The 19,439-nt window shown below is 43.1% G+C and overlaps 1 protein-coding gene across 2 annotated transcripts in view; it reads left to right on the top strand.

Moving 5' to 3' along the window:
- adgrl4 (adhesion G protein-coupled receptor L4) overlaps positions 1–19,439 on the top strand; it is a 142,763-nt gene that overhangs the window by 13,960 nt on the left and 109,364 nt on the right. For both annotated transcript variants that reach the window (XM_069939370.1, XM_069939368.1), the window contains exon 2: positions 14,887–15,063. In XM_069939370.1, the coding sequence (XP_069795471.1) occupies positions 14,887–15,063 (177 nt within the window). The remainder of the gene's footprint in view (positions 1–14,886; positions 15,064–19,439) is intronic.

Raw genomic sequence — 19,439 nt, forward strand, 5'->3', positions numbered from 1 at the left:
CTGTTTTAATCGTCCCTCATTGACTCGTTATGTGCACGGTTTCAGAGCTACAAAGGAAATGGGCCAATGACAGTTTGTCTCAAGCCAAATATTTCAGTAACAATTGGGTCTAGAGCAGTGATTCTCAACCTTCCCTTCCCACTCACATCCCACCTTAAACAATCCCTTACTAATCACAGAGCTCCGATGCCATCGAGAATACTTAAAGTGGGAAAGATAAAGGTTGAGAATCTCTGATTTATGCAAGGCTCCTGGTAAATGCCGCCAATAGAGGAAAGGGAGCTGCAACTACTGTTGTACCATCTAAAACCTTGGTGATTCTGTTTGAACTGAATCTGGCAGGTCTTGAGTCAGCAGCGTGAACAGTAGCGGGCTGGTCAATCAGTTCTCTGGTGAACCAATGTTGCTACCAAGCTGGACTGACTGTGGTCATTTGATCAAAAAATGCAAGATCCAGTTCCTAAGAGGGATGTTGTTTCTCAGTTGATCCACCAGGCTCTAGGATATGATTGTGTTGAATGCCGAGCTGGAATCAATGAACAGCCTGGCGTATGAGGCATCAGGACAGAGTGGAGGGTCAGCTCTATACCCTCAACTGTTGACCGGGGAGGCCCGATGCCCAAGATGGCATCCTCCATTTTGACCACCCTGACTTCGTCGGGGAAGAAGGCAGAAGTGGTGTCATGGTGGGTGGAAGTGACATCATCGAAGTGGTAGGCCGCGGCATAGAGGATGGGATTGGTAGCGGGTAAGATGGCGTCCCCTTTCTGCGCATGCTGTCGATACTGGAAGTTCCTCGGGCACACACACACACACACCGCTGCTCCTGGACAGGGTTCTGGACCTACAGACCTTCTGATAATGGCCCTTCTTCCCACAACCTGAGCTAGTGGCTCCTTTTGCAGGACAGAGGCACCTTGAGTGCCTAGCCTGCCCGCAGAAGTTGCATCCCGATGATACCGATGTCACCTCTGCCGCAGTCTGCTCAGTAGCCCCCGACGCTGAGTCCCAGGACGGCGGTCCTCATGGCAGCACGTATGTGGTAGGCCCGCTTCTGCCCGCAATCAATTCCATGTGGCGCTGGCCAAATCTAACGTTCTGATCAGTCAGATCACTCTTTTTAGTGAGAGATGATCCTCCTCGAGGAGACATTGTCAGATATAATCCGACCTCAATCCTGAAACACACGCATCTCGGATCAGATCTTCCACGCACTGATTCAACAATATCATGGCCGTGAGATTCCCCAAGCAGTCTTTTCCCAGTGTGACCAGGGATCGAATTAATTCTTCAGCTGACTCACCAGGCTGTTGATTTCTGGATGCAAGCAGGTAATGGGAGTAGACTTCATTCACCTTTGCCTTGTATAGTGCTCATAGCTCAACCATCGGCTGCTTCGGATGGCCTGGGAAGTCCTCAGGCTGACTCTTTCCCATTGGATCTTCAGTTTCTTCTCGACTGAATCGAATACCTCAGCGGTGGTCTAGAGGAAGTTATTGAAACAGTTCACCCATGTTTAAAGAGTTTGGATGCACCCAGGACTTAGGGATTTACCTCTAGCCGATTGGCGCACAGTAACTTCCCCATTACCGGAGACCTTAAAAAATCATGTGTAGTAAATTGTTGGGCGCTACCAGTTAACCATATAACCATATAACCACTTACAGCACAGAACAGGCCAGTTCGGCCCTACTAGTCCATGCCGTAGCAAATCCCCACCCTCCTTGTCCCACTGACCAGCACCCGGTCCATACCCCTCTAGTCCCCTCCTATCCATGTAACGATCCAGTCTTTCCTTAAATGTAACCAATGATCCCGCCTCAACCACGTCTGCCGGAAGCTCATTCCACATCCCCACCACCCTCTGCATAAAGAAATTTCCCCTCATGTTCCCCTTATAATTTTCCCCCTTCAATCTTAAACCATGCCCTCTAATTTGAATCTCCCCCTTTTTTAATTGAAAAAACCTATCCACGTTTACTCTGTCTGTCCCTTTTAAAATCTTAAACACCTCGATCAATTCCCCTCTCAATCTTCTACGCTCCAGAGAAAAAAGCCCCAGTCTGCACCACCTTTCCCTGTAACTCAGACCCTGAAATCCTGTCAACATTCCCACCTTTCTTTTGAATTAAACAAACCTACCTCACTGTAATGATAAGGTTGTATGTACTACAGGCACAGGCTAGCCCACCTTCCTGATGACAGCCTCTCCAAGATTCCTCCCTGACTCCTACCCTGTGACCCAGGCCATAAAGGTGGAGTCTCCACTCCCTCCCTTCATTTCCCAAGCTTGGACAGTCTTGTGTGTAATAAAGCCTATCATTTTGCCCTCTTCCAACCACCCCCCCACCAATCATTGTCTCTGTAATTATTGGAGAAGTTAAAAAACAGGACCTCCAAGGTAGTAATCTCTGGATTGCTGCCCGTGCCATGAGCTAGTGAGGGTAGAAATAGGAGGATGTGGAGGATGAATGCGTGGCTAATGAGATGGTGCAGGGAGCAAAGGATAAGATTTCTGGATCATTGGGATCTCTTCTGGGGAAGGTCGGACCTGTACAAGAGGGACGGACTCCACTTGAACTGGAGGGGGACCAATGTGCTGGCAAGTAGATTTGCTAGAGCTGTGGGGGTAGGTTTAAACTAGTTTGGCAGGGGGGTGGGGAACAGAGGGTGAGAGCAGTGTCCAGGGAGTATGGCCACCTAGCTAGGAATAAAAAAAGATAAGAAAGGTAGGATGGAGATTAGGGTAGAAGGTAAAAAAGAGAATATATGTGAGGGTCATTCTCTGAGATGCATATATTTTAATGCAAGAAGCATAGTGAACAAGGTAGATGAGCTGAGAGCATGGACGTATACTTGGGGTCACGATATTGTGGCAATTAGTGAGACCTGGCTACAGGAGGGGCAGGACTGGCAGCTTAATATTCCAGGATACATTTGTTTTAGATGTGATAGATCAGGGGGTAAAAAAGGAGGAGGAGGTGCTCTGCTTGTTAGGGAGGACATTACTGCCGTGACGTGGCAGGATGGTAGGGAGGGATCGACCAGTGAGGCTGTTTGGGTGGAATTGAGGGGTGGAGGAGGCAAGAGGGTGCTAATAGGGGTGTATTACAGACCACCAAATGGGCCAAGGGAATTAGAGGAACAAATTTGTAGGGAAATAACGTATATGTGTGAAAATCATAAGGTAGTGATCATGGGAGATTTTAACTTCCCACACATTGATTGGGATACCCATACAGTTAGAGGGCTGGATGGGCTGGAGTTCGTTAAATGTGTTCAGGATTGTTTTCTAAATCAGTTAGTAGAAGAACCGACTCGGGATGGTGTAATACTGGATTTCCTGTTAGGGAACGAGCTAGGTCAGGAGGCGGACATTAATGTTGGAGATCCAATCGGGTCTAGTGATCATAATTCTGTAAGTTTTAGGGTAATTTTAGGGAAGAGCAAGGAGAGGCCTAAAGTTGAGGTTCTGGATTGGAAAAGAGCAAATTTCGAAGGAATAAGAAGGGATTTGGGGAGTATTGAGCGGGACAGGATATTTTCAGGTAAGGATGTTAATGAAAAATGGAGGATATTCAAAAAATAAATTTTGAGGGTACAGAGTAGTTATGTCCCAGTGTGGATCAAAGGAAAGGCTGGAAGTCATAGGGAGGCTTGGTTTTCGAGGAATATTGGAAATTTGGTGAGGAGAAAAAGGGAGGAGTACAAGAGGTATAAAGAGCAGGGAGCTGAGAAGTTGAAGGAGGACTTCAAGGAGTGTAGAAGGAATCTTAAGAAAGAAATTAGAAAGGCCAAAAAAAGGCATGAAGAGGTTTTGGCTGACAGAGTAAAAATAAATCCAAAGAGTTTCTATAAGTACATTAAAAGTAAAAGATTAGTGAGGGATAAAATTGGTCCCCTTGTAGATAGCGAGGGTAGGCTGAGTGAGAAGTCAGAGGAAATGGGGGAAATTTTGAATGATTTCTTTGCCTCGGTATTCACTAGGGAAAAAATGTTGAACCAGTTGAAGTAAAGAAAAATAGTGGGGAGGTCATGAAGCATATAAGGATAACCGAGGAGATAGTGATGGCTGTGTTAAAAAAGATAAAGGTGGATAAATCTCCCGGACCGGACAAAATATTCCCTAGGACACTCAGGGAGGCTAGTGGAAAGTTAGTGGGGCCATTAACAGAGTTATTTAGGATGTCACTGGCCACGGGGGTGGTGCCAAAGGATTGGAGGGTTGTGCATGTGGTTCCTCTGTTTAAGAAAGGGTCCAAATGCAAACCTGGGAATTATAGACCTGTAAGTCTGACGTCTGTGGTGGGCAAGTTGATGGAAAGTGTTCTGAGGGATGCTATTTACAAATTTTTGGACGTACAAGGATTGATAGGGAGTAATCAGCATGGTTTTGTCAGGGGTAGATCATGCTTGACAAACCTGATTGAGTTCTTCGAGGGGGTTACAAAAAAGGTTGATGAAGGGAAAGCTGTGGATGTTGTCTATTAGGACTTAAGAAAAGCTTTTGACAAAGTTCCCCACAGGAGGTTAGGAAAAAAGGTGGAGGAATTAGGTATAAATAAGGAGGTAGTGAAATAGATTCAACAGTGGTTGGATGGAAGGTGTCAGAGAGTCGTGGTAGAAAATTGTTTGTCCAATTGGAGGCCGGTGACTAGTGGAGTTCCTCAGGGTTTGGTCCTGGGTCCACTATTATTTGTTATATATATTAACGATCTGGATGTAGGGGTGGAGAATTGGATAAGCAAGTTTGCGGATGACACAAAGGTCGGTGGTGTTGTGGACAGTGAGGAAGATTACCATAGATTAAAAGGTGATTTAGGAAGGCTGGAGGTGTGGGCTGAGAAATGGCTGATGGAATTTAATACAGATAAATGTGAGGTGCTGCATTTTGGAAAGGCAAATTTAAATAGGTCATATACATTGAACGGTAGACAATTGAGGCGTGCAGAGCAACAAAGGGATTTAGGAGTTGTGGTAAATAGTACCCTCAAGGCTGATACTCAGGTAGAGGGTGTGGTGAAGAGGGCATTTGGAATGTTGGCATTCATAAATCGGAGTATTGAATTCAAGAGTAGGGAGGTTATGATGAAATTGTACAAGGCATTGGTGAGGCCAAATTTGGAGTACTGTGTACAGTTTTGGTCACCAAATTATAGGAAAGATATAAAGAAAATAGAGAGAGTGCAGAGAAGGTTCATGAGAATGTTGACAGGATTTCAGGGTCTGAGTTACAAGGAAAGGTTTTGCAGACTGGGGCTTTTTTCTCTGGAGCGTAGAAGATTGAGAGGGGACTTGATAGAGGTGTTTAAGATTTTAAAAGGGACAGACAGAGTAAATGTGGATAGGCTTTTTCAATTAAGAGTGGGGGAGATTCAAACGAGAGGGCATGGTTTAAGATTGAAGGGAGAAATTTATAAGGGGAACATGAGGGGAAATTTCTTTACGCAGAGGGTGGTGGGGATGTGGAATGAGCTTCCGGCAGACGTGGTCGAGGCGGGATCATTGGTTACATTTAATGAAAGACTGGATCGTTACATGGATAGGAGAGGACTGGAGGGGTATGGACCGGGTGCTGGTCAGTGGGACTAGGAGGGCGGGGATTTGTAACGGCATGGACTAGTAGGGCCGAACTGGCCTGTTCTGTGCTGTAAGTGGTTATATGGTTATATGGAACAAGATTTAGATTTAAATCAGCTGAATTGGTGAGATATATCTAATACTACAATTTTCTACATCAATCATATAATCACACCTCAGAAACTGAATAGATGGAGATCAAATTTATCGAAACAATATTTTAGATGTTGTACAGAAATCGGAACTCTTTTTCATTCTACGTGGTCTTGCTCGAAGGTTCATTCTTTTTGAGTTTCTGTTAGTAAATTTTTGCAAATGAATCACTAGAGTGATTTTTCTGTTAAATCCTGAATTATTGATGTTAGGAAATATTGAAAGTGTTACTTCTAAACTATTGTTGTCAGATGCTCAAATAAAATTTGTTAAATTAGCTTCAGTAACAGCAAGAAAATGTGTTGCTATGATGTGGAAATCAGATGTTTCACTAACGTTAGATAGAGGGCATGCTGAGATTTAAATTTGTATTCCTTTAGATTAAAAAAATCACTTACAATTTGAAGGGTAAATATTTTTAATTCCTGCATATTTGGAGCCAAACACTGGAACTATGAGGCTAAAATTAGAATTTACTAAAAATTATATTTTCTAAATTCTCCTGTCCAGTGAAGTTTTCCCTGAATGAATAATCTTCTTTCTACTTCTCTTTCTTTTGCTTGGCTTCGCGGACGAAGATTTAAGGAGGGGGTAAATGTCCACGTCAGCTGCAGGCTCGTTTGTGGCTGACAAGTCCAATGCGGGACAGGCAGACACGGTTTCAGCGGCTGCAGGGGAAAATTGGTTGGTTGGGGTTGGGTGTTGGGTTTTTCCTCCTTTGCCTTTTGTCAGTGAGGTGGGCTCTGCGGTCTTCTTCAAAGGAGGTTGCTGCCCGCCAAACTGTGAGGCGCCAAGATGCACGGTTTGAGGCGTTATCAGCCCACTGGCGGTGGTCAATGTGGCAGGCACCAAGAGATTTCTTTAGGCAGTCCTTGTACCTTTTCTTTGGTGCACCTCTGTCACGGTGGCCAGTGGAGAGCTCGCCATATAACACGATCTTGGGATCGTTATGTTATTTGGGTTCCTTGAGTGTCATCTGATGCAATCTGAATTGATGATTATATAGTAATGAAATTATGTATTTTAGTTATGGGATTAGATTTGGTTTGGTGTGGGGGTGGTGGTGGGAGGGTTAGGAGGGGTTTTTAGTTCCTAGTTATTAGTTAGTTTGAAGTTTAGTTTTTAGCTTTTTTATATTTTCTTATTTTTTTTGTATATCTTCAGCATATATTTGTTAATATTATACTATGGTTACTTATCATTCTTGCTTATTAAGATCTTATATATGTTGATTAAATAAAATATTAAATATTAAAAAAAACACAACAGGATATTGATCAGTAACAGATATGAGAAGAGAAATTGTAAATAGTACTTCATCCAAACAAGTATTAGGAATGGCATTTTGAGAGGTCAATCGGAGGCAGAATGCATACAGTTAATGATCAGGCCCTTAAATGCATTGATATACTGAGCCCCAGGGTGGGGTGGGGGTCCAGGTCCATAGCTCATTAAAAGTAGATTGAGAGGTAAAGGAGAAATTTGGTATGATTGGATTCATTTGGGTGGGGCATTGAGTTATAAAGATAAGGTGGTCATATAGGTGGAGTTGAGGAATGGAAAAAGTTGGATGATTCTCATGGGGTTGTATTTTAGACCACCCAATAGTCAGAGAGAATGAGGAGATCAAATCTGTAGAGAGATAACTGACCAATGTAAGAAACAGAAAGTTGTGATAGTAGATTTTAACATTCCACATATTGAATGGGATACCCAAACTATAAAAGGGCTGGATGGCTTGGAATTTGTCAAATGAGTTCAGGAAAGTTTTCTAAATCAATATATAAAGGTACCAATGAGGGAGGATGCAATAGTTGATCCCCTATTAGGGAACCAAACAGGCCAGGTGACAGAAATATGTACAAGCAAATATTTTGGGTCCAGTGACCATAATGCCATTAGTTTCAAGTTAATTATGAATAAAGATGGGTCTCATCCTCAAGTTGAGATTTTAAATTGGAGGAAGACCAATTCTATAGAAACGAGAATGGATCTAGGAGTGCAGAGTTTGCATGTTCCTGTCAGGATTAAAGGCAAAGTTAACAGGCATAGTGTGACATATTATTCTATATTTTATGTTATTTATAGATATGTTTTTGGAAGATCAATTGTGCGGTTTTAGTTGGGTCTCAAACCGATACAAACACTTCAAAACAGATCTCATTTTAAAATGTAAAAGTTATGCATAAGGTGGTGCCTACAAGTCTGCAAAGACAATAGACTCCTGTGCTGGAGATTTACATAGCAATGGAAGGGCCCATTTCGTGAAGTCAACAAGCTGTTTTGGTGCAGTGTGCTGTTTTAGGAAGAACATGTGATTTTGCAAGCAGAGAGAGTCAAAGAGGTTTTTCTCTTAAGTATAACAGAGAGCGAGAGCGAGAGCGAGGGCGAGGGCGAGGGCGAGAGGCTGCTGGTTTTCTTCAATGGCTTTTGGAAGCTTGTTTGTTGAGAATTCTGAGTTCAGCCTGATCAAAGCCCTTGTGGTCCACACAAGAGGAGATGGTTGGCTGTATAAAGTTTCACCTGAAATAAGGGAAACAGAAAAGGAACTCTGTGGTGACCTAAAAGAAAGAGCTTGTCATCTGGAAAACCCTGATAGGGCAAGTTTCTTCAGCAAGACACTGAAGTGACTGATCGGAAGGAATCAGTTGTGTGTGTCCAACAAACCAACAAGAAACTTCCTGAGTGGTAACCAATTACCTTTCAAGCACCAAAGCCTGGTGAATATTCATAAATGTTAAATTCTGTGCACAGTCGAAGAATTACTTGATACAGGTGAAGTTGGAGGAGTGAGAAGAGAGATTGGACAGTGAATCAAAGAACTTATATACACATTACATACATATGAGGTTAGAATTAGAAGGGGTTAAGTTATGTAAAGTTAATAGTAATAAGTTAAAGTTTGATCCTGTTTTTATGTTAAAGAAAATTAAAAGTAACTTTTGTTTAAGTAACCATTTGACTTGGTGAATTTTTATTGCTGCTGGGTTTTGGGTTCCTCTGGGCCTGTAACATTAGGGAATCTTGGTTTTCAAGGGATATTGGTGATCTGGTTAAGAGAAAGAGAGAGGTGTATAGCAGGTATAGGCAACAAGGAGCAAATGAGGTACTAGAAAATGTAAGAAAATACTTAAGAAGGAAATCAGGAAGACAAAAAGAAGACATGAGATTGCTTTGGAAGATAATGTGAAGGTAAACCCGAAGGGTTTTTATAAGTATATTTTAAGTAAAAGGATAGTAAGGGACAAAATTGCTCCCTTAGAGGATGATATAGATTGTCTATGTGTGGGGCCTTCACAAGTAAAGGCTCTGAATATTGCCTACAAGGTCTCACATGGGATCACATGAAGCCTGGTTCAGAAGGTTCAGACATTAGGTATCCATGGAGAGATTGTAAACTGGATTCAAAATTGGCTGAACGGGAGAAGACAGAGTGGCGGTGGATAGTTGCTTCTCAGACTGGAGGCCTGTGACTAGTTCGTGGTGTGCCTCAGGGATCGGATTGTTGTTTGTTGTCTAATTCAATAACATAACATAACAATTACAGCACGGAAACAGGCCATTAGGACCTTCTAGTCCGCACCGAACCAAACACCCCTTTCTAGTCCCACCTCCCTGCACAATGCCCATAACCCTCCATCTTCTTCTCATCCATATAACTGTCCAACCTTTTCTTAAATAATACAATTGACTCCGCCGCCACTATTTCTCCCGGAAGCTCATTCCACACGGCTACCACTCTCTGAGTAAAGAAGTTCCCCCTCATGTTACCTCTAAACCTCTGCCCCTTAATTCTTAACTCATGTCCTCTTGTTTTAATCTTTCCTCCTCTAACGGAAATAGTCTATCCACATCTACTCTGTCTATCCCTTTCATAATCTTAAATACTTCTATCAAATCCCCTCTCAACCTTCTACGCTCCAAAGAATAAAGACCTAATCTGTCCAATCTCTCCCTATACTCTAGATGCTTAAACCCAGGTAACATTCTGGTCAACCTTCTCTGCACTCTCTCCACTCTGTTTATATCCTTCCTATAATTAGGCGACCAGAACTGCACACAGAACTCCAAATTAGGCCGCACCAACGTCTTATACAATCTCAACATCACCTCCCAACTCCTATATTCCATGCAATGATTGATAAAGGCCAGCATACTAAAAGCCTTCTTCACCACCCTATTCACGTGAGTTTCTACCTTCAGGGAACGATGTACCGTTACTCCTAAATCTTTCTGCTCTTCTGTATTCCTCAATGCTCTCCCATTTACCACGTATGTCCTATTCTGATTCTTCTTACCAAAATGAAGCACCTCACACTTATCAGCATTAAATTCCATCTGCCATTTTTCAGCCTACTTTTCTAAGCAGCCCAAATCCCTCTGCAATCCTTGAAAACCTTCTTCATTATCCACTATTCCACCTATCTTAGTATCGTCTGCATATTTACTAATCCAATTCACCACCCATCATCTAGATCATTAATGTATATAACGAACAACAATGGGCCCAATACAGATCCTTGAGGCACACCACTGGTTACCGGCCTCCAACCTGACAGACAATTATCCACTACCACTCTCTGGCCTCTCCCTTTCAGCCAATGTTCAATCCATTTGACTATCTTAAAATTTATACCTAAAGACTGCACCTTCCTAACTAACCTTCCATGTGGTACCTTATCGAAGGCCTTACTGAAGTCCATGTAGACAACATCCACTGCGCTACCCTCATCCACATTCCTAGTCACCTCTTCAAAAAATTCAATCAGATTGGTCAAACATGACCTTCCTCCCACAAATCCATGTTGAGTGCTCCTGATCAGACCCTGTCTATCCAGATGTTTATAAGTACTATCTCTAAGAATTTTCTCCATTAATTTACCTACCACAGACGTCAAACTTACAGGCCGATAGTTGCCAGGCTTCCTCCTTGAATCCTTTTTAAATAACGGAACCACATGCGCAATGCGCCAATCCTCCGGCACTATCCCCATATCTAATGACATTTGGAAAATTACCGCCCGAGCCTCTGCTATTTCCTCCTTCACTTCTCTCAATGTCCTGGGGAAGATCCTATCTGGTCACGGAGACTTATCCACCTTTATGTTCTTCAAAAGCCCTAAAACTACACCTTTTGTAATCTCTATATTCCCCATATTTACCCAATTTGCTTTTTTTTATCTCACATCTCCCAATATCCTTCACCTTAGTGAATACCAAAGAAAAGAAACTGTTCAATATCTCCCCCATTTCTCTAGGCTCCACACACAGTTTTCCGCTCTGATTTTCTAAGGGACCAATTTTGTCTCTAGCTTTCCTTTTACCATTAACATATTTGTAGAACTCTTTTGGATTAGTGTTCACCCTGCTTGCCATAGTTTCCTCGTACCTTCTTTTGGCTTTCCTAATTCCTCTCTTAAGATTCCTCTTACATTCAATGTATCTTTCAAACATCTCCTTAACTCCATGCTTCTTATATCTAATGTATGCCTCCCTTTTTCTTCGAACCAAGTTTCCAATATTCCTTGAAAACCACAGCTCTCTCAAACCTTTTGCCCCTCCTTTTAACCTAACAGGAACATAAAGCTTTTGCACTCTCAAAATCTGATCTTTAAAAGACTTCCATCTCTCTACTACATCCTGCCCATAAAACAAATTGTCCCAATGCACACCCTGCAAGTCCTTTCGCATCTCCTCAAATCTAGCTTTTCCCCAATCAAAAACCTCAACCCTTGGCCCTGACTTCTCTCTTTCCATAATGACATTGAAGCTGATGGCATTATGATCACTGGACCCGAAGTGCTCGCCAACACTAACCTCCGTCACTTGACCCATCCCATTTTCCAACAGTAGATCTAACACAGCTCCTTCTCTGGTCGGCACCTCTACATATTGTAAAAAAACTATCTTGCACACATTTCACAAACTCTAACCCATCCAGTCCTTTCACAGAATGTGTTTCCCAATCTATATGTGGAAAATTAAAATCTCCCATAATTACAACCCTGTGCTTATCACAAATATCTACTATCTCCCTACAGATTTGCTCCTCTAGGTCTCGGTCCCCTCCGGGTGGTCTGTAATACACCCCTACAAGTGTAACCTCTCCTTTCCTACTCTTCAGTTCCACCCAAATAGCCTCCGTGGATGTGCCCTCTAATCTATCCTTCCTAGGCACCGCTGTAATATTTTCCCTGACAAGCAATGCAACCCCACCTCCTCTTGCCCCTCCGACTCTAACACACCTAAAACAACGAAACCCAGGGATATTCAGCTGCCAATCACATCCCTCCTGCAACCATGTCTCACTAATCGCTACCACATCATACTTCCAAGTATCAATCCACACCTTCAGCTCATCCACCTTTTTTACAATACTCCTGGCATTAAAATATATGAATTTCAGGGATTTCCCAATTTTTAATCCCTGTTTTCCCTCATCTTTAATAACAACATTATTTACTTTTCCTGCCAATTGCCCTTCATCTTCTTCCAGAGCATTTCCCTTCCCTATCACCTGCCCATCCATATTCAAATACTTACTACAAACTTTCTTTGTTTGCATTCTAACCTTCTCCTTACTGCTCTGTACTATTTTGTTCCCTCCCCCCCAACCATTCTAGTTTAAAGGATCCTGAGTAGCCCTAGCAAATACCTCTGCCAGGATTCTGGTCCCCCTGGGATTTAAGTGTAACCCGTCCTTACTGTACAGGTCACATCTACCCCAAAAAAGGTCCCAGTGATCCAGAAACTTAAAACCCTGCCCCTTACTCCACCCCTTCAGCCACGTGTTAATCCTCCACCTCATTCTATTTCTATTCACACTGTCACGTGGCACAGGGAGTAATCCAGAGATTACCCCCTTTGCGGTCCTTCTTTTTAACTCCCTACCTAACTGCCTGTACTCACTTTTTAGGACCTCTTCTCTAATTCTCCCTATGTCATTGGTACCTACATGTACCACGACCTCTGGCTCCTGTCCTTCCCACTTTAGGATATCCGGGACACGAGCAGCAACATCCCGGACCCTGGCACCAGGGAGGCAAACCACCATCCGGTTTTCCTTGCTGCGTCCGCAGAATCCCCTATCCGTCCTCTTAACTATGCAGTCTCCTACCACATCCCTCAATGATCTGGGTAAATTGGATCAGCAAGTTTGCTGATTCTACTAGGATTGGAGGTATTGTGGACAGCGAGGAAAGCTTTCAAAGGTTGTAGAGGGATCTGGTCCAACTGGAAAAATGGGCCAGAAAATGGCAGATGGAATTTAATGCACATAAGTATGAGGTATTGCATTTTGGAAGGACAAACCAAGGTACAACATACACAGTAAATGGTAAGGCACTGAGGAGTGCAGAGAAACAAATGGATCTGGGAATACAGATCCCTCAAAATGGTGTAACAGGTGGACAGGGTTGTGAAGAATGCTTTTGGTATCTTGGCCTTCATAAATCTAAGTATTGAGTACAGGAGTTGGGATATTATGATGAGATTGCCATAAGACATTGATGAGGCCAAATTTGGAGTATTGTTTGCAGTTCTGGTCGCCGAACTACAGTAAAATTGAGAGAGTGCAGAGAAGATTTACTAGGATGTTGCTGGGTCTTCAGGAGTTGAGTTACAGGGAAAGATTAAACAGGTTAGGACTTTATTCCTTGGAGCATAGAAAGGAGATTTAATAGAGGTTTACAAAATTATGAGGGCTTTAGATGGAGTAGATGTGAGTAGGTTCCTTCCATTTAGATTAAAAGAGATAAAAACAAGAGGACATGGCTTTAAGGTGAAAGGGGACAGGTTCCATGCTGGGAGTGTGGAACAAGCTGCCATCTGATGTGGTAAATGTGGGATCACTCTTAAGTGATAAATTGGATAGGAACATGGATGGTGGAAGTCTGGAGAGTTATAGAATGGGTGCAGATCAGTGGGACTAAAGGAATGATGTTTTGGCACAGACTAGAAGGGCCGAATGACCTGTTTTCTGTGCTTTAGTATTCTGTGGTTCTATGTTACAGCGATATAACACTTTGGTTTGCCTGCACTTGGAATTCTGTGTGCAATTTTAGCTGCCCATTACTGGAAAGATGTGGAGGCATTGGAAATAGCACAGAAGAGGTTTACCAGGATAGTTTAGAGGATATGAGTTATGGAGAGAGATTGGACAAACCTGGGTTGTTTTCACTGGAGCATAGAAGGCTGAGGGGAGACCTTTTGTAGGTGTGTAAGATTATAGTGGCATTGATAGGGTTCTCAGATTTTATCTCTTCTACCATCCCACCTGAATCCACCTCTTACCTGTGGCCTGTGCTCCTCCCCCTTTCCCTTCTGTCTCCTCTCTTCTCCTTCCCCACCTCCCACACCTTTATATGAAAACCTTTGCCCACCCTTTGCTCATACATTGATGAAGGTCTCAGGCCTGAAACGTTGGTCAGGCTTTACTTCCTATCCAGGACTCTCCGTGACCTCCTGAGTTTCTCCTGCACATTTGTATATTGTACTACATCACAGCGTCTGCAGACTTTCCTGTTTAACTTAATGGCATAATTCAAGATTGAATTTCTTGTCAGGCAATAAAATCAGTAAGGCAGACAGATTCGTCATCGGCAGAAATTGCCTGAAGCACCTCTTTCAATCAGAGAAAGAGAAGCAAAAGAGAGCCCCCCCCCCCGAGTCACCAAACATCCATGGATTTGCCTCCTGCACTCCTGCAGCACCCTCCCCTCCCCCCACCACAACCACATGGACTCCATTCCAAACCATCGGCAACCCGAGTTCAAGATCAGAACCTCCCACAAAAATCAGGAGTCCTTCAGCAATCTTGGCACCCTCTCACATCCCAGTTCCCTCTTCAGCCAGTCTCGAACAGGTCTCCACCAGTCCGCAGTCTGGCACGAGTCCCTTGATCACCCTCTCCAGCAGCCCCCAGCCTTCGCGGGTTCCTCGCATTGAGTAATCAGCGGCCCCTTCCGCCTGTGCGGTTCCTTCGCCTGCAGGGCTGCTCACTGGTCTGCCGCAGCGGTCCCTGTCCCATGTCCTCTGCTTCTCCTTCTCAAACGGTGGGTTGGTCTCCCCATTTCCTGCTGCCTTGTGCCAGTCCTCTGTGTTGCGCGCTCATTAACCATATCTCTTGTTCGTCCTTTTGTATTTGAATTGCAGTGTGGTTGTCCAGCGTCCTGGACCTCTGCTTCCTAAATCCAAACTTGAGCACCCACAGCAACGAAAACTGCAAGGGCAACAAGTGCAACAGGAATGCAAACTGCACGGTGGTGGCTGGAAAACTCGGATGCTACTGTAATATCGGCTTCACGGGCGATGGAGTGCGTCATTGCGAAGGTAGGAGCTCTCACTTGTGGGACACGCAACATGGAACACCACAGTACAGTGCAGGCCCTTCAGCCCACAATGACAGTGGCGTATGCGATGCCCACAATACAAGTAGCAGTTAGCACAACGCTGTTATGGTGCCAGCGACCTGCGTTCCAATCCACTGCTGTCTGTAAGGAGTTTGTATGTTCTCCCCATGACCTGCTTAGATTTCATCCAATGATGTTACGGGGTTAGTAGGTTAATTAGTCACATAGGTGATTGCACATGATCCATACCCCTCTCTAAAAAAAAATTAAAATTCAGACATTCAGCACAGTAACAGGCCCTTTCATCCCACAAACCCATGCAGCCCAATTACACCAACTTGACTTACAAAACCCACCCACCCGCCCCGTACATTTTTTTTCCAAGGGTGGGAGGAAACCGTAGCGCCCGGAGTCAACCCCCACAGACACAGGAAGAACGTGAAAACTGCTTACAGACGGCGCCAGATTCGATTGCTGGCGCTGTAACAGCGTTGCGGTAACCACTACGTTAACCGTGCCACCCAAATCAGGAAACATTGAAGTTAAAACATGACAGGACAGGAACAGGGCCTCCAGTCCTTGGCACCTAATTACAGGAAGGACGTGGAAACTACGGAGAGGGAGCAGAGGAAATTTACCAGGGTGAAGCCTTGATTGGAGAATGCATCTTTAGAAGCAAGGTTGACAGAGCTGGGGCTTTTCTCACTGGAGTGACGAAGGATGAGAGGAGACTTAATAGAGATGTATAAGATTATCAAGTTCAAGTTGTAGTTTGTTATCATCAGATTGTGCATTATACAACCTAATAAAACAGTGTTTCTCCAGACCACGGCACACACATAAAAACACACAATACATCAAGCATAACACATAAGCAATCAAAATAAATAGAAAATAGATATAAATAGTTGGGATGATTTTCATGGTTACAGGTTATGAGGGGCTTAGATAGGGTGGACAGCCAGCACCTTTCTCCTAGGGAAACAATAGCCAACACCAGAGGACATCTTTCTAAGGTAAGTGGAAGAAAGTTTAGGGGAGATGTCAGAGGTTGTCTTTTTACACAGACAGTAATGGGTGCCTGGAATGCATCGCCAAAGGGTCTTTCAAAGGATAGGTACATGGGTGTAAGTAAAGTAGAGGGTTATGGGTGTGAGGTTGGGAAAAATTAGATTGTTGTGGAGTAGGTTTACAGTAGTTTCCAAATTCTTTTTCTATTCACTCACATAGTAATCCGAATGCGATAGGTGCTCTGTGATTAGAAAGGGATTACTTAAGGAGGTACATGATTGGGAAAAAAAAAGATTGATAACCGCTGCTCTAGAAGAAATTGAGAAAATTTGCTATTGGCCCATTTCCTTTGAAGTTCTGAAACCGTCCGCATAACAAGTCAATGAGGGATGATTAAAACAGTGATTTTCAAATGTTTTCTTTCCACTCACCTACCACCTTATGCAATCCCTTACAAATCACAGAGCACTGATGGCATAGGGAATACGTAAAGTGGTAGGTGAGTGGAAAGAAAAAGGTTGAAAACCATTGGGTTAGCACAACATTGTGGGCTGAATGGCCTGTTCCTGTGCTGTACTCTGCTATGTTCTGGATATGTTGGTCGAGTACATATCCATAACATTACTACTTGTCTTATTTCATCCAGTCAAAATCCATGGAAAGTTACCACCACCATCCATTGTGGTTAATCTTTGTTCGCTGCAAAACAAAACTTGGAAACTCACACACACTGCTTGCCTCTGTTTTACCAAAATAATATTGAAGAAATGGAGCTGGTATGGAGACAATTTCGACAGATGCCATTGCCAGGATTGTGATCTCTTGAGCTCATGGTCCCAGCTCACGTTAGAGAAATCCACAGCACAGTACGTCCCCAGTGTTGTGCCGACATAACAACCTACTCTAACATCCGCCTATAATTTCCCAACTGCATAACCCTCCATTCTCTCAGTTCCATGCATTTATCTAATAGTCTTTTAAAAGATACTATTGCCCTACCTCAACCACCATAGTTGGCAGTGCATTCCATCCACCCACCACTCACTGTGTGAAAAAAAAGATCTCTTACATCCCCCTGTATTTACTCCAAGCCACTTAAAACTATGCCCCCTCGTGTTAGCCATTTCAGCTCTGGATAAAAGTCTCTGGCCATCCACATGGTGAACACCTTTTATCATATATATCTCCATCAGGTCACCCCTCATCCTTCGTTGCTTCAAGGAGAAAAGGCCAAGTTCACTCATCGTCTCTCCAATCCAGACAACATCCTTGTAAATCTCTGCCTTATTCATGTTTACTGCTGTGTGATAACCAATACTGAATGCAATTTTACAAGTTTCGTCTAAGTAAGGTTTTATATAGTTGTAATATTACTTTATGACTCTTGATCTTATGGTTAATGACAACCAACACACCAGAGGCCTTCTTAACAAGACTATCAACCTCTTGTTGATAGTGTATGTTCAATCACATTGATAGAAAAAATATAATGGACAAACTATTTTCAAAATGGCTAGTGTTACGAGCCCAGAGGACCCGAAAACACAGCAGCAATAGATATTCACCAAGACAAATGGTTACTAAAACAAAAGTTGCTTTTAATTATCTTTAAACATGAAAACAGGATCAAATTTTAACTTATCACTATTGACTTAACTAACCTAACCCAACTACCTTCTAATTCTAAGTGCATACGTATGTAATGTGTGTGTAAGTTTAGAAAAGTTCTTTGGTTCACAGTCCAATCTCAATCATTCCTCCAAGTTCACTGGTTGCAGGCAATTCTTATAATGTTCATAGAATTTAACATTTATGAAGTTCACCAGGCTTTGGTGCTTGAAAGGTGCTCAGGAAGGTTCTTGTCAGTTTTCAGAGAGAGAGAGATTTGTTGTTTGCAGGACACCAACAACTGATTCCTTGTAACCTGCCACTTCAGTGTCTTGCCAAAGAAACTTGCCACCTCAGGATTTTCCTCTTTCTTTCAGGTCACCACAAAGTTCCTTTTTGTTTCTTTTACTTCAAGTGAAACATTAGGCAGCCAGTCCTCTCCTCTTGTTTGAACCACAAGGGCTTTGACCAGGCTTTGACCACTCACAACCCGTCTTCCAAATGTGATTTTTCCATAAGCTTGCCACCTTGTCCTGTTCCAGTCCCAGCTGTTGCCAAACTGTAGCATTCCAGAACTGAATTTTCTCTTTCTCTCTCTCCCCCCTTCTCTCTCTCTCTCTCTTTCAGAGAAAAAGCCTGTTTTTATCTCTCTGCTTGCAAAACCACATGACCCTCTTAGAACAGAGAGTTCGACTCCAGATGGCCCATGACTTCGACAAGTTCTTTCATCTGTTGCCTTTTTGTAAACAACAATCTATTAGTGAAGTCTCTTGGGCATTCTCCACAGCTTTTGCAAAAGCTCTTAGTGCTGGTCTGTCTAGCATGAGCAGGGCTCCAGTATTTTAAATAAGGTATGTTTTAAAATGTTTGTATGTGACCTACATTAACAAACCTGCCCCATTTTATCTCTCAAAAACATATCTATTATCTGTCAGAGTAGAAAATAGAAAAAAAGTATGAATGCAGGGACCTGGGAGTCCTCATGCAGGATAGCTTGAAGGTCATCTTGCAGTTTGAGTCAGTGGTGAAGAAGCCAAATGCAATGCTGGTGTTAATTTCAAGAGGAATAGAAGAGCAGGGATGTGATGTTGAGGCTTGAAAAGGCCTTACTTAGAGTATTATGGGATCGTTATTTAAGAAAGGGTGTGATGACATTGGAGTGGGTTTTGAGGAAGTTCACCAGGATGATTCTCGGAATTAAAGAGTTATCAAATGAGGAGCATTTGTCAGCTCTTGACCTGTACTCATTGGAATATAGGAGAATGAGGGGGGATTCTCACTGAAACATGGACAAAGAAGATATAGAAAACTTGTTTTTCCTGGTGGGAGAGTCTTTGAAAAGAGAGCACAACTTTAGGATTGAAGGACATCCTCTTAGAACAGAGATTTGGAGGAATTTCTTTAGCTAGAGGGCAGTGAATCTGTCGAATTTGTTTCCAGAAGTGATTGTAGAGGCCATGTCTTTTCGTATTTTGAGGGCAGATATTTGATAGGTTCTTTCTTAGCCAGGGGTCATGATTGCGTGATGGAGAAGACTTGATGGGCTGAATAGCCTGTTTCTGCTCCTATGTCTGTATGGTCTAACCTGGGCAGCAGCTTTGGACACTGACCCCAAGACCTCTCATTTCGTCCACACTGCTCAGAGTCCTCCCATTAATAGTGCACTCTGCCTTCCAATGTAGACCTTCCCAAATGAACCTCTTCAGGGGATAAATGAGAAGCTGGCTCAATCTTGAT

The sequence above is a fragment of the Narcine bancroftii genome, chromosome 5 (assembly GCF_036971445.1).
Source record: "Narcine bancroftii isolate sNarBan1 chromosome 5, sNarBan1.hap1, whole genome shotgun sequence".
NCBI lineage: Eukaryota > Metazoa > Chordata > Chondrichthyes > Torpediniformes > Narcinidae > Narcine > Narcine bancroftii.